Genomic DNA, 15,429 nt, shown 5'->3' with positions numbered 1-15,429 from the left:
TAAAGCAAATAAACTGCAGAGCGAGGATTAGAATTGAGAAGTTCCAAACTCCTAACCTTTTGCTCATTCCTCTGGACCATGTTAAAATGACAAGTACTTAAATACTTTTTTCAATATCTATTTTATTTTTCATACTCTTATAGGCTTGTAAATTTTATTTCTCTTCCTACCTGTTATGCCCACCACCAATATATCCTCCACCACCCCCAAGCTGGCAAAATTGAACTTTTTTTCCTGGTAAAGCAGAAGCCAATGTGTGTCTGTGTGTGTGTTTGTTTATCACAGTTTTCTTCTATGTTATATTTTTATGTTATATTACGTATCACCAATGAAATCCAGTGGTTCCAGGAGTGTTTCCAGACTGTGGTTTCTCAGTTAATTTGTGCTTCTAGAAGAAAAAGAAAAAGAAAGCTATCAATAGCTGCTTTTTCATTTTTGGATTTTTCAATTTCTCACTGATATGAAAGCGAACAGAGAAAGACACTGTAATCTTATTTACAATGTTTAAACCAGTAGAATTCCATTCACTTGATCGGAGTTACTCCTGATTTACAACAGTGTGAGATCAGAATCAGGCCCTTTAGAATTGAACAGACAGATTATATCAATCTTAAAATTATAATTTTTGGGATCTAACTACTTGACAGTGTTCCTTTAAGCATGTACTTATTCCCTTAACCATGGAGTCTAGAATCAGAACTTCTCTTTTCTTTAGTTTTTTTTCAATTGTATATTTGACAGATTTTGAAATTGTTTAGTCATTAATATTTATTTCACCATACGTGGTGAGATGTTTTCACAACAAATACTGTACATTCAATCATAATTATTAATGGTGTTTTATATATAAAACAAATACACAAATACATATTATATATATCTATATATAAAACCCTTTCTCTTTCTTGAATCAATGTAAACAGAGCCCAGATGGCCGTATAGAAGTCAAAGGGCGGCATGGAAAATCGTCACTGCATATTAAAGATGTGAAGTTGTCAGATTCAGGGAGATATGACTGTGAAGCTGCAAGTAGAATTGGTGGGCATCAAAAGAGCATGTACCTTGATATTGAATGTAAGTTCTAACATTTTGTTTTCTCTTTAAATTTGTTTTAAAAGAAAGGAGAATAGATTCTTAATGGAAGATCAGGTTTTACTGGTAATTCATGCTTAATCTTGAATAATTTAAAAAAAAGAGTGTCCTTCCAAAGTTAGTAATTCTGAACACACAGGATGAAATCCTGGCCCCAGTTAAGTCAATGAGATTTTTACCAATAACTGCATGAGGGTCAGAGTTTCACCCATAATGATATATTGGTGGCTTCCCTCACTGCCACACCTTATGACTGAACTTGGTAACTTTTTCAAGACTTTCAGACTGGTGGAGACTAGCAGTGGGTGCAAATGTTTTAGGGAATAAAGTAATAACTCATCTGAGCTGCATCCAAGTCCTGAATTGAAGTTTCTAAAGCTAAAAATGTCTGGAATATTCTCTCCCTCTCTTTCTATTATTTCCTCCCCTCCCTCCCCCCAACTATTCTGCTTTTGTTATAACCATTCTTGGAGTTCAAATATGTGACAAATCCCCCTGACCCCGCTGATCCTGCCACTTCCAATCAAAATTTTGTTTGGTGGAAACTTCACAAGCAACAGTAGTGATATTTGTTCATCAGTATCTGAGACTGATTGGTGTATTGGGCCTCATCCGAAATCCACTGAACTTGATAGGAATCTTTCCATTGAGTTTGGTAGCAATTAGATTGGGCCTATAGTGGGGAGGAAGGCAAGACGAGTAATGATTGCTTTGCTTTTACTGAATCCCAGTTGGGTGACTCCTAAAGTAGCATTGACAGAGATCTCACAGAAGGCTGCATGTGCCACCTTTTTGATAGGAAGTGAGTCTAAAAAGACAAATGAAAAATATTCAGACTGAAGAATTGGAGCAAGTAATTTATGCTGGATGAAGGAGATGGAGAGATTTGCCAACACAAATAGAACTAGACAAATAGTGTGTAAGCTTTTAAACTGAATTGTGAAAAATAGCTTTAAAGCAGTTGTTCATGAACAATATTCATTTGGAGACTTCTGAGGTTTGTGAAATAGTCTTATGTTTTTGAGTGTACTCTCTTAAAAGATGCATTCCTTGAACATCTCAGTGTTACCCCTCAGTGCACAGAAAATATATTCCTCTGTGTACATTTTAATTTAAAATGCTTTTGCTGTGTCGCTGGTGTAAGAAACAAAAAATGAATACTCTGTGTTCCTTTAAAATCCTGTAGTTAAGGTCTGTTTTCCTGTAATACAGATCTACAGTGAGATGAAATATGTTGTTCAATTGAGATTTTAAAGTGGCTACTCTTTTTTTAAAAAAATCAACTTTACTTCTGCTTTTATATTCTGTGTCCAGTGTAGGGTTATCCAATTATAGAAGTGGTTCATGGGCTGCATTATGTGAAGCATATGAGCTACAGAAACTTAAGAGCACATTAGAAGCACAAAATTAGTACTGAAAGGCACAATAACATAATTTCTAGATGAATACAGTGAAATAATGTAGTCAAAGGTTTCTGTCAAAGTAAGAGTTTTAGTATGATAGCGGATGCCCTGAATTGAATTGTAGTACCGTCTTCCTTCTCAATGCGAGGCAGTTGTACGGTAGATTTACTTTTAACACTTAAATAGAACTAATCGGACGGTATTAAAATAAAAAATCTATTGACATTTACTGTTAAATCTGGATGTGGTTAACTGCTCAAACTAATTTGAAATGCCAGAAAACTTTCTACTGTTCAAATTGAAAAATCTTTGAATCCATCAGCAGGTAGTTGGTGGGTTGGTTTGTTTGTTTGCTGGGAGTGGGGACTGGACACTTAATATATTAGCACCATTTAAGATGCCAACATGTCAAATGTATAATGCATGACTTGTTGTTTTGACCTCACATAGCATTATATGATTAGATTCGATGAAAATGCTATCACGTTGATTGTTTTATTGACTCTTTACACTTTTTATATTACTTTTTGAATCTTTGTAAGGGACTCTAATACTTAAGAATGGTTCTGTGAGACTGATAACTGAAGTACAATATTTATTTCCAAAGCAAGTGCTCTCTCCTAGCAGGAGTGCAAGTTTCTCCACATTGCCTAAACAGTGAAACTTATTCATGACATGACAAAAATACCTCTAGTGATGAGAGAATAGTTCTGTCTTCATGCCCATTCTGATTAGACTGCCATTTGTAGTGAAGATTTGTATCATGGGAACACTTGTCCACGAGCAAATGGACTGAGAGCACAACTTAATTTGCCCAAACCACAGAGATCTTGTCAAATGATGATGACTTCTACTGACCTTACCCATATTTAAATTAGTGTCCTAGGGATGAAAGCTTCTTTATAGCAATAATATAAATCTCCCAAGATATTCAGTTCCCATAATAAAACTTTTTTTAACAAAATGATCTCTTCACAGGACACTCTTGCTATTTTTTACATACAACAATCTTGTCAAAATCATCAGGAACAAAATGTAGTTCTCTCATCCACAAATAAATTCCTTCTCTGCAGCTGCTGTAACGTATCCAGTAGCTGCCTCTTGTTTCCAATCACTTTCTTGATGATATTTGGGCTGGAGATCTCCTCTAACAACCCTACTATTCCACCAGTAAATTATGCTGTACTCCTACAGCAAAATGGTGAAAAGGACTGATTCTTTGAGATTCTGTGAAGTCTGTATAGAACCGATTCTTTGTAGAATCTTTGTGATTTTCCAGATTACTTAAATTGATTACCTTTTTCGGCAGTTCAGTAGTAATAACAACAATGTCCTTTACACCTTCTAAGTATTTTTAAAAACAAATTCACTAATCCCCATGCAATTCTTGGAAATAGGTACTATAGTTATTGTATTGCACACTTTACTGAAAACATAGTATTCCCCATTTTACAAATGAATAATGTCAGATGCAGAGAAGTTAAGTGACTTGCTGAAGGCTACAGAGAGATTCTCAGGAATCCCCAAGTCAATGTACTAATCTACCAATGACACATTGGGATTATCCCAGAGTTTTTAATCCCTTGATTTATATACTAGAATAGCATATGCCTTTCAATTTTTTTCATTAAAGCCAGAGACATAAATGTATACTACACTGTAATTCATGATTAATACTAGTATTGTTCCTAATACTAATTCATAACCATGCCTATTGCCATTCCATAAATTAATGTTCTTAATAGTGTTTCCTCATGTTCTTTTTTCATTGATTTGAGTAGTTTGTACAGTCACAAAGAACATGTTCATGTCACATCTTTCCAGGATATTACATTCAGACATAATGGAAATACATCATTTCATAGTGTCTCTATCTCATCACTTTATTCTCAGTGACCATCATCAGAGACTTAACTATCAGCGTGATTGGTTGGAGATTCTACATTTTATCCATGCTTTCTGTTGGAGTTGCTTTTGATGATAAGAGCAATTGCTCTTGAGGAGCAGAAAAGATGACTAGGTCTAATACGATCCTGTCGTGATTAATCCTGCTCCTGCCATTTATCTGAAGTGCTCACTGTGTAGACAGAAATCATAGTGGAACCTAGAGCCATTCCAAACCCAGGCTTTCCTGCAAGTGTCACCTTCATAACAGAGCACCTCAAGGACTTTAGGTTGAGGTAAATTTAGTTAGGTAAAATAAACTGATTATAGAAAGAAAAAAATTCAAAAGAAAGATTTATTGACTTCATTGGCTGTAACATTTTATTCTTTGTACAATGTCTAATACTTACTAAGCATCAAGAGAGTCTCCCTTGTGGTTACTAATATGTTTCCAATAAAATAAAATATTCCATGGAAAACTTGACAAAAATATAAAAAGCATAAGAAAGAGATTCCTTTTTCAAAAGAGTAGTAAGGGAGTTAAGCATGCAAATCCCATTGAATTTCCATGGGATTTGGGCATCTAACACCATTAGGCTCATTTTAAAATTCCAAGATTACTGCACAACTAACACTTCAGTGTTTCTAATTAATATTTTTAATCTCTTTATTTAAGAGCTGTTTGTTCTCATGGGTGGTGGGTATCATAGGCCAGGGCAGGTTAAGCCTCCCCTGACCAGACTATGGCCCTGCCCATGTTGCATCCTGAGTGCCTGCTCACCCCCCCATCTACCTGAAGCCAGCAGGGACTCAGGTCCAGACAGCAGCCCTGAGCTCTGGCCCACCAGCTACCAGATGTGGCCCAGGGTGGTGCTGGGGCCAGCAGGCAGCTGTTGGTGGAGCCAGCGGCTTGTGCTGGCACTCGAGGGGGCTGGGGCTCCTCCAGCGGGAGGGGAGGCACTCAGGACAGGGCCTCAGGCAGAAGAGGCGAGGGGCAGGCTAGCCTGTCCAATGGTGGGTGGAAACATAAAGAAACCCTAAAAAAATAACAGAATGCTGACCAAAAGATGGAAATCTTCCCCACTCTAGTAATGGAACACACTGATTTCTTGAAATGATTGTCACAAACTGTTCAGCAAAATTAGTAACATTTTTTGTCCTGGGTTTTCGTCAGTGGGGTGGTTTTGGAAAGCAATGAAGCAAGCCAACACAGAATTTGGTCAACCCCAGTTGACCCTTTTAATAGTCTATTCATGCCTCTGAAGCTTCCGCTGTCCTCATTGTAGTCAAAATGATGCACTGATAACATAAATAAGGGAGTTTACAGATGTATGATGTGCTGGCATCTCCAAACAACCAGGACTCTCTGTGCACCACTGAGGTTTTTGTTTTTTTGTTTTGGTTTGTTTTACCTAGCACCATAAACTTTAATACCAAGGTGCTGAATACAATGTGGTATATTTTTCATGCAGTAATGAGATCTGAACAAGTGATTTCCAGACATATGTGCTTTCATAGCAAAATATTGCTTTGTGGAGAGAAAAAAGAAATCATCATTTAAAGCATTATGCTACTTTGCAACAAAGAGAACCTTCTTCATTATGCACTGCTGCTTTTCTTCCAAATTACATTAACCATCATCATTGCATAATATGTCTCTCATCTTGCTGACATTGTGTTCAGTGCTATAGAATAAACAAAGAAATGGTATTACAACATACTACAAAATTTATCTGTAAAGAATCCTATACAGTGCCTATGATGATTTTGTCATTAACACATTCTTTATTTCTTATTGGCAACAGAATCATTGTTTTTGTTTGCAAGCTGAAGTCAACTTCATGAATGTAAGAGCACTGAATTTAAGATGCTGAGCAGATTATCCTCTTGGACCTTTTCACTTTCTTTTATGTTAGTGAACTGTATTTTGTTGCCGTTTATGCAAATTCATTGGCTCAATGCCATTTCACTTTAAAGCTTTTCAAAGGCATTGCATTACTTAAAGGCAAGTTGAACTTCAAATGAGGTCCAGCCTAGAGAACTGATTGAAAAGCAGTGCAGATAAACTAAGACATTCAGGGTTTAATGTAATAAGAACAAATGACCTACCATGTTTGATTCCAATTGATATTCCATTTAAGTTATGTTTGTACTGTTATATATTACTAAGGAAAGTAGAAATGCATTGTTCAAATTCACCTTCTTTTCACAGAAGCTGACATAAGAATTTCTTTTTAGTAATTAGTCTCCAAGTCAACGTTATAGTAAGCTGGCTCTATCGCCTTATATGTTAATAATGATTATGCATCGCATCAATCATATACCAGCTTCCTCACAAACTTCTATATATTGACATACTATTACCTTGAATTATAGGATTTACTATTTTCTAGGCTCACTTGTGTTCCTCTTTTTTTTCAGTCATGAATAATTCTAATCTTATACATCATATGATAATCTTGCAAAGTCTTAATACAACTGGGTCACTTCACTGACATGCAATGAAGATTGTTAATAACCTGAATGAAGACAAAATAGCCAACATGCTCATTCTGACAAGGCATAACATTTTTAAAAGAACCTAAGTGACGGAGGAGTCTCAGTCCATTTTCAAAAGTGCCTTAGGAACTTTCACTAACTTCCAGTGAAAAAAGCCTATTGGGATAGATCTTTAAAGATATTCAGGCATTGAATTGAAATGTGATTGAAATATGCAGATAGGAGTCTAATGGGATTGAAATTAAGGAAAAAATAAACACCTAAGCAGTTTTTAAAATCCTATGTGGCTCCTATCTGTATCTTTAGGCATCTAAATGACTTTACAAATTTCTCCTTATGAGCCTAAGCCACTTGTGAACAAGTAAGATGCCTAGGATGAGCTGGGGGGGAGGAGGAAGAGTACATAAGTATCCTATGATTAGAGATTACATTGATTAGATTAGGAGTTAGGGCGAGGTTGATAAAATAAACTACTTAATTGAAAAGAAAGGAAAAGGTCAGGATTAATCACAGTTTAGTCTTAATAGTGTAAACCATGCAGGACTAGAGAACAGGATGTTAAACCCAGAGATATGGCTTAGAAGCCATTTAAATGATATCAGCTGCACCCAAGAGGACACAAGTATCAAAACATTTTAAAATATTTTCAAAGCATCCTATCAAACCAGGTACAGTAATGCCTCGCTTAACATTGTAATGTTCCTGAAAAATCTGACTTTAAGCAAAACAATGTTAAGCTAATCCAATTTCCCCATAAGAATTGATGTAAATGGGGAGGTTAGGTTCCAGAGAAATTTTTTTTCATCATACACAGCAATGACGATTGTGAAGCTTGGTTAAGATGGTTAAGTCAGAGATTGGAAGAGGGTGGGATATTTCCCAGGGAATGCTGTACTGCTAAATGATGAACAAGCACTTGACTGTGCCCAAAGTGTTAACATGTTGTTAATGTACATTACAAGGCAGCACAAATGGAGGGAGGGAAGACAGCACGACAGACAGAGACAGACACACACACCCTGTGTATGAGAGAGAGATGTGCATTTCTCCTGTAAGTACACTGATGGCATTCTAAGTACCTTGCCTTTTTAAGTAGATCAGCAAGTTGAGACAGCAGCTGCTGCTAGCAAGCTTCCTGCTTCCTGAGTCCTGTCGTACCCCACCATGCTCTGTGGAGATGAGATAAGTGTGGGGCAGGAGCAGGGAGGAGGGGACACCCTGATATTAGTCTTCCCCTTCCCCCTCCCCCCCGCACACCAAGGAGATGGCTCCCAGGAGCAGCTCCAAGGGAGAGGCCAGGAGCAGCACATGGCAGTGGGGAGAGGAACAGCTGAACTGCCTGGCAATTAATAGCCCGCTGGGCGACTGCTGCAAGGGAACTTAGGGGAGCTGATAGGTGGCTGCCAGCCCACTCTGGTTCCAAGCCCCCACCAGCTAGCTCCAATGGGCTTCTCTTCCTGCAAGCAGTGATCAAAGCAGGCAACTGCCAAACAACAGGAGCATTACGCAATGATCAGCAACGTAACAACAAAACAACGTTAACCATGACAACTTTAAGTGAGGAGTTACTGTACTGTTGAAATAAAATCAACTTTGGTTATACAGATCCTTATCAAATTATGTTCATAATTGTTTAATGTATAATATTTTCAACTTTTACATTAAAGAAATGTTGAGGTTTTAGCATGACAACAAAACCCAGGAAATTGATTAAGACTTGCAACTTTTACTTTAACCTTGACCATTATGCACAGCTATCGGAGCAAAAGAGACCTAAAGAGAATTAAAAGTTTTAGGTGTATGAGGAGAGGATCAGGCACATTACATAGAATCTATAAAAACACTACTCCAAGATTCCTTTAGTACCTAAGCAGAGAGGAAGGATGGTCTTGTGGTTAAGGCATGGATCTGAGTGTCAAGAGATGTGTTCTTGATTCTGCCACCAACTCCTTGTGTTATCTTGGGGAAGTAAGTGGCTCAACCTTTCCATTCTTCTATTTCCCCATCTGTAAAATGGGGCTCTCTCTTCCCTCGCTCAGGGGTTCCCAACTTTCCCTGAGGCCCACCTGTTTAGCTTCATCAGGCAATGTGGCACACTATTAACACTAGTTTTAATTTTTACATACAAATAAACTGCATATAAACTGTAAATGAACAATATATGTGTTTCATTGTAATGTGAACAATTCTAATGTCAGAAATACATAGCAATATGCACTCAAAGAAATGCCTCAAGATCTTTGACACCGAACAGTTTAGAAAAACTACACTTTGAGCAAAATGTGGCATTCAAACACAGACAACACAATTTAGTATAAAACTGAACAAGATTACATGAGTCACATGGAGTTAAAGATGTACTAAGAACTTGACTGAAGAATACAGTTGCGCCAGCAGATCACCTGGGACTGAGTCGTGGTCCACTGGCCACAGCCCATCGTTTGGTAACCACTATCCTAGCTCATGTGGGTGTTCTAAGACAATCCTTTAAATATAAGGTTAAAATGTGAACTTTAGTTATGGATTTTGATGGCTTTCTCTCGCAAGTATAATGTAATTTTTAAAGTGTAGTTTTAATAACATGGCGACTTTTTTCTTTTTACAAGAAAAATGTAGTTTTGCAGGATTAAAAAAAACAAAACAAAAAAAAAAGCATTAATTGTAGTTATGCTTGTTTAAGTTGCTATTCTGTTTCGCTCCAGATGAAATTTACTTGTTTGTGTGTTTGCCTCCACAATGCTGCGTGGTAGTAGGCTAGTTTTAAATTCAGCATTCTCTAAGCAAAAAAACCTGTTTCCTTACAGTAGTTTGCAAGTTGTTCTATTCTGTGGATTCATGTTACATCTAATGGGCTAAAACCAATTCCTGTTGTCTTTAAATAGCAACATTTAAATTTGAAGTGCAAAGGTATCATTATAATCTAACACTTTTTTTTTCAAAAATGTACTAATGTTGCAGGTCATTTCCTTTGTCACTGTAACTGTGTGTGTGGTGCTTACATTTCATGATATTAAAATTCATGCCGCTGACCTGAGTGATACTTTAAAATATTACAAATACAATCTTTTTCATAAGAGTCAGACATTAATACATGTGACTGAGTTGTCTTTGAATTTATGAAGAATAAATCTTAGATCAACTCATTTGGATTTATATTCTACTAAATAGCTGGAGTTTTGTATTCTAGAAGGCTTTTAGATACCATTCAGATTTTAAAATGTTCCAGAATAAACATTGAGTGATTTGAAAGTATGTCCTATTAAATTATACTTAGTACCCAAAGTCAATATCAAATTAACGTACTCACTAAAAGTCATTATAAGTATTAACCAAAATATCTTGTATAATGAATAGATGTTTGCGGATTTCAGGATTAAATGGAACTGCACACACATATAATATTACTAGCTAGTTTAAATTTAAGATTGACATTTTCAGAAATGAATTGGCATTTTGGAGATACTCAAAAGTGTCAGGTTTAAGTTTAAGGCTTAAGTTTAGGTTTACGTTTAAGCTTAAACTAGCTAGAAATCCAAAACTAAAACATTAGATATATCCTCAATATCAAAAAATAAATTGCATTTAGTTCAGATAGGTTTCCCCTCACAGCCCCAAATATGCTCACTATAACAAACTAATGCTAAATAATATTGAAGCAAATTCTGTTTTCTATTGTATATGTGCAAACTCAATTACTTTATTGAGCTTGCATTGGTATAACTAAAGGTAGAATTTAACCTACTTTAAAGTATAATCTTCTAGGAAATATTAAATTTTCTGCAGTAAAAGAGCAGCTAATAAAGTTATTAAAATATCCAGTAAAACAATCTTTGAAAAAAGGAAAAGCTGTTTTTCCATCACATATGTCCTCCTTTGCATTTCAGAAAATACCGGGGTTACAAATACCAATTTAAAATACTTTATTCTGTTCTTTTCAAATTTTAAGAGCACACTTTTCACCATGGTATCTGACTCTTTTATGTGTAATTCTTAGATTTTTTTCTAAGATGATGTTATGGGTTGCTGGAACTATGGTACTTAGCTACCGCATGTGGTGGTAGCTGTTTCACATCATATAGAGAAATCTACTCCTACCTTGAAGTTTATAATTTCACAGTTTTACACATTTCAATTTTTTTCACAAAAATACCAGGACAGCTATCTTGGGCAATTTGATTCATGGAGAGAAGACAAATAAGAAAACAAAAAACAAACCGGACACACACATTAATGAATAGTGTTATATACACAATATACATGGTAAAAGAAGCTTGCGACATATTGCTTTCTGATTTTACTACCACAGGCAGTACAAGTATCTGCATCAGATCTTCTTTGTTAGATTCCCTACCTCATGGTCTGATTAAGACAGATCACCAGGAGCACTGACTCAACTGCAAGAGAGAACTAAAGGGCATGTCTACACTTACCTCTGGAGCGATCAATCCAGTGGGGGTTGATTTATCGTGTCTAATGAAGACACGATAAATCGACCAGCAAGTGCTCTCCTGCCAACTCCAGTACTCCACCGGAGTCAGAAGCATAGGCAGAGTCAATGGGGGTGTGGCAGCAGTTGACTTACCGCAGTTAAGACACCACGGTAAGTAGCTCTAAGTATGTCAGCTTCAGCTATGCCATTTTCATTGCTGAAGTTGCTTAACTTAGACCGACTTAGCTCACCCCCTCTCCGCCCCCCCATAGACCAGGCCTTAGTTACTATCAGGTCATTCCACTGAACGGGAGCACATGGTGGTCTAAATAAGAGATGTTTTCTGTTGCTGTGGGACTGCTCTCACTCACTATGGCCATGCTCTGCTGGAGAACCATGAGAAAGCCCTGGATTACTAGGAGTGAGACTCCTTGTAAATGAGGGCAAAATTGTGATATTTGACACTAGTTCCTCTCACTAGTTCCTCTCACTGGTTCCTCTCACATGCCTCTAAACATGTAAAGAGAGAAATCATTCATCTTCATTCAGTTCTGTCTGACTCCTCCCTGTACTCTTTAAAGGCTTCCTCAACCATCCTAAAACATATAAACTAAAAGAGTCTTAGTTTAGTACTTCACCAGTGCTTTTCTGGGTCTTCAGCTCCAGATGCTTCATCACCTGTCTGAGGTACCCTGCCAAAGAGGGCTGGAGGATGTGCCATTTCTCAATGATAGCTACATTCTCTGCATACTATATTTATGCCCAGCAAAACAACTGAATTGTGATTTATATATTGTGGTCATCCAAAGAATCTGTCTCTGACACATGGCCCACTGATTGGGACATAGCTCCCCATTATTGTTGGAAATAAAACAAAGAAAAAAATTACAGAATTATATGCAGAAAAAAGTAGAACTTTCTGTACCTTAATACTATAGGCAGGCTTGAAAATCCAGTAGGGTTCCATAGTATGTGTGACATCACCATCAGGATTCCAGCTGTGGCATCTCACCGGGTGAGGGCTTGTGAGGACTTCGTGACCTAGAGAATGAACTAATGAGCAATAGCAGTATGTAGTTTGTTTAAGTGGAACATTCATAACATAACCTTCAGAGTCTTAACTTTTGAATATGCTCGAGTTCTTTGTCATTTCTTTCTCCTCTCCAGCCCCTCTTTCATTTTTCAAAAGACCCACCTTGGAATGAGTGGACACATACATTATAATATGATCTGAAAGAAAAAAATAGACTAAATTATTTACAATGTACAGTTGCAAGCCAAATTAGTTTTTGTTTTGTTCTCTTTTATATTTATTTCCAGGTTTATTTCACTTTGATTCCTGGTGCTGGAGCTTTCAGGAAAAAACAAAACCCAAACCACACCAATATCACTATACTGGAGATAAAATACACAAGAGTTGACAACACTGCTTCTGTGTGAGGGCTCTGGTTGCATTAAAGGACTGTTTCAGACTACATGGTATTACCTCTGTCATCCAGATATCTCTGATGCTATTTCATGATGAAGGGAAAATGGTGGTTGTAGGGTCAGTTTGTCAACCAGTGCCTTTTCCGCTTAAATTTATAGAAGAAGTAGTTGATCCCAAAATATTGCTTCTTACAAAATAGGTATGAAGGGGAGCAAAGAAGAGAAGATAGAAGCTGTTATTTCAGGTGGTATGTAGCCTTCCCGTACTATACAGTTCTCATTTTTCAGGAAAGGACAGAGGAGTTGTTATAGGAGGAAGCTGTTTAGAAGTACTGCAGGGTAGGTGCCTTCCCTGGCTGCAGACCTCTTAAAAGGTCTGTAGGAAAAAGTATGTGAAGTCCCCCAACTCCTCCGAGTTCTAGTGATATCCAGTGCAACACATCCTAGTCCTCTCTGGTAACTATGGAGGACCAGGAGCTCTATAACCATACAAGCAGCCTTACTGGGTCAGACCAATGGTCCTTCTAGCCCACTATCCTGTCTTCCGACAGTGGCCAATGCCAGGTTCTTCAAAGGAAATGAACAGAACAGGGCAATTATTGAGTGAAACATCCCGTGTTGTTCACTTCCAGCTTCTGATAGTCAGAGACTACGTACGCCCAGAGAATGGGGTCACATCCCTAGCCATCTTGATTAATAGCCATTGATGGACCTGTCCTCCATTAAGTTATGTAATTCTTTTTTAAATCCATTTATACTTTTAGCCTTCACAACATCCCCTGGCAATGATTTCCACACGTTGACTGTGTGTTGTGTGAAGAAATACTTGCTTTTGTTTGTTTTAAACCTGCATCAATTTCATTGCGTGACCCCTAATTCTTGTGTTATGTGGAGTAAATAAGACTTCCTTATTCACTTTCTCCACACCATTCATGATTTTATAGACCTCTATGATATCCCCCCTTAGTTGTCTCTTTTCTGTGCTGAACAGGCCCACTCTTTTTAATCTTTCCACATGTGAAAGGCATTCCATAGACTTAATCAGTTTTGGTGCTCTTCTCTATGTCTTTTCCAAATCTAATATACACTTTTTAGATGGGTCAGCCAGAACTGCATGCAGTATTAGAGATGTGGGTGTAACAATGGATTTATACAGTGGCATTCTGATATGTATTATCTTATTATCTGTCCCTTTCCTAATGATTCCTAACATTCTGTTAGGTTTTTTTGATTGCAGCTGCATATTGAGCAGGTGTTTTCAGAGAACTATCCACAATGACTCCAAGATCTCTTTCTTTAATGTAACAGCTAATTTGGGTGCCAACATATGGGATGTATGGTTGGGATTATATTTTGCAATATGCATTACATTGCATCTATCAACATTGAATTTCATCTGCCATTTTGTTGCCCAGTTATCCAGTTTTGTTTGATCCCTTTGTAGCTCTTTGCAGTCTGCTGTGGACTTAACTTTCTTGAGTAATTTCATATCATCTGCAAATTTTGCCTCCTCACTGTTTACTCCTTTTTCCACATCACTTTTGAATATGTTGAACAGTACTGATCACACTAGAGATTCCTGGGAGACACCGCTATTTACCTCTTTTCATTCTGAGAACTGATCATTTATTTTTATCCTTGTTTCTTGTCTTATAACCAGTTACTGATCCATGAGGGAATCTTTTCTCTTATCCCATGACTGCTTTCTTTGCTTAAGCACCTTTGCTGAGGGACCATGTTAAAGGTTTTCTTAAAGTCCAGGTACACTATATCCACCTTTGTCCACACACTTCTTGACCCCTCAGAGAATTCTGATTGATTGGTGAGGCATGATTTGCCTTTACAGAAACCACATTGACTCTTCCCCAACAAACCATGTTCATCTATGTGTCTGATAGTTCTGTTCTTTACTGTAGTTTCAACCAATTACTTGGTACTGAAGTTAGGCTTACTATACCATAATGGCCAGGATCATTTCTGGAGCCTCTTAAAAATTTGTATCACATTAGCTATCCTCTAGTCATCAAGAGGATAGCTAGTGCAATCCAATTCTACCACTCCACAGGGTAGCTGCCTGGGCGTAAAGCCAGCATCAATTTAGGCTAAATCTGGTCCACTATATCTGTAGTGTAATCCTGCTGTACTGAATATTTTTTTCTTGGGAAAAAAATAGCCACAAGTTTGAAAACCTCTGGTCTTCTGTTAACAAGCAAAAATGTGATTCAGTGTACCACTTGGCTGTTATAGGTCCCTCGGCACACATACTGAATCAGGTAATTTGCCATATCCAATTCTGCATATGACTCCGAACATACACTAGGGTTGGATCTATGAAATCATTAATTGAATTACCTTCTGGATGTGACAAGTGATGTATTAGTCTGTGCTCCCCTTGTGATTTCTGAGGCATTAAGCCTAATGGGGATAATCAAATGTATGGAGACAGATTTGAGCCAAGGCTTTCCTGCTCTACATAATTTATGCAGATCAACTTCTAGTTGCAATGCTGACTTAAGACTATTTTTTTCCTATTTGAAAAGAACAAGAATATGAATTTACTTTTCACTCTCTTCTGAACTCTTCTAAAAATGTCACTCTAAGATTGAAATAGTTATTAAAGGATTCTAGTATAATAGATGACTTTATCTTAATTACATGCTTTTACTATGCTATGCTGTGTAGTGCATTCTTGTT

General features: G+C 37.2%; 1 protein-coding gene across 2 annotated transcripts in view; it reads left to right on the top strand.

Moving 5' to 3' along the window:
- Window positions 1-15,429, top strand: part of NCAM2 (neural cell adhesion molecule 2) — a 582,026-nt gene that overhangs the window by 405,138 nt on the left and 161,459 nt on the right. For both annotated transcript variants that reach the window (XM_030579736.1, XM_030579747.1), the window contains exon 9: window positions 924-1,074. In XM_030579736.1, coding sequence (XP_030435596.1) covers window positions 924-1,074 — 151 coding nt within the window. The remainder of the gene's footprint in view (window positions 1-923; window positions 1,075-15,429) is intronic.

Source organism: Gopherus evgoodei, chromosome 1, assembly GCF_007399415.2.
Source record: "Gopherus evgoodei ecotype Sinaloan lineage chromosome 1, rGopEvg1_v1.p, whole genome shotgun sequence".
Lineage (NCBI taxonomy): Eukaryota > Metazoa > Chordata > Testudines > Testudinidae > Gopherus > Gopherus evgoodei.
This window is presented reverse-complemented; position numbering and strand designations above follow the sequence as displayed.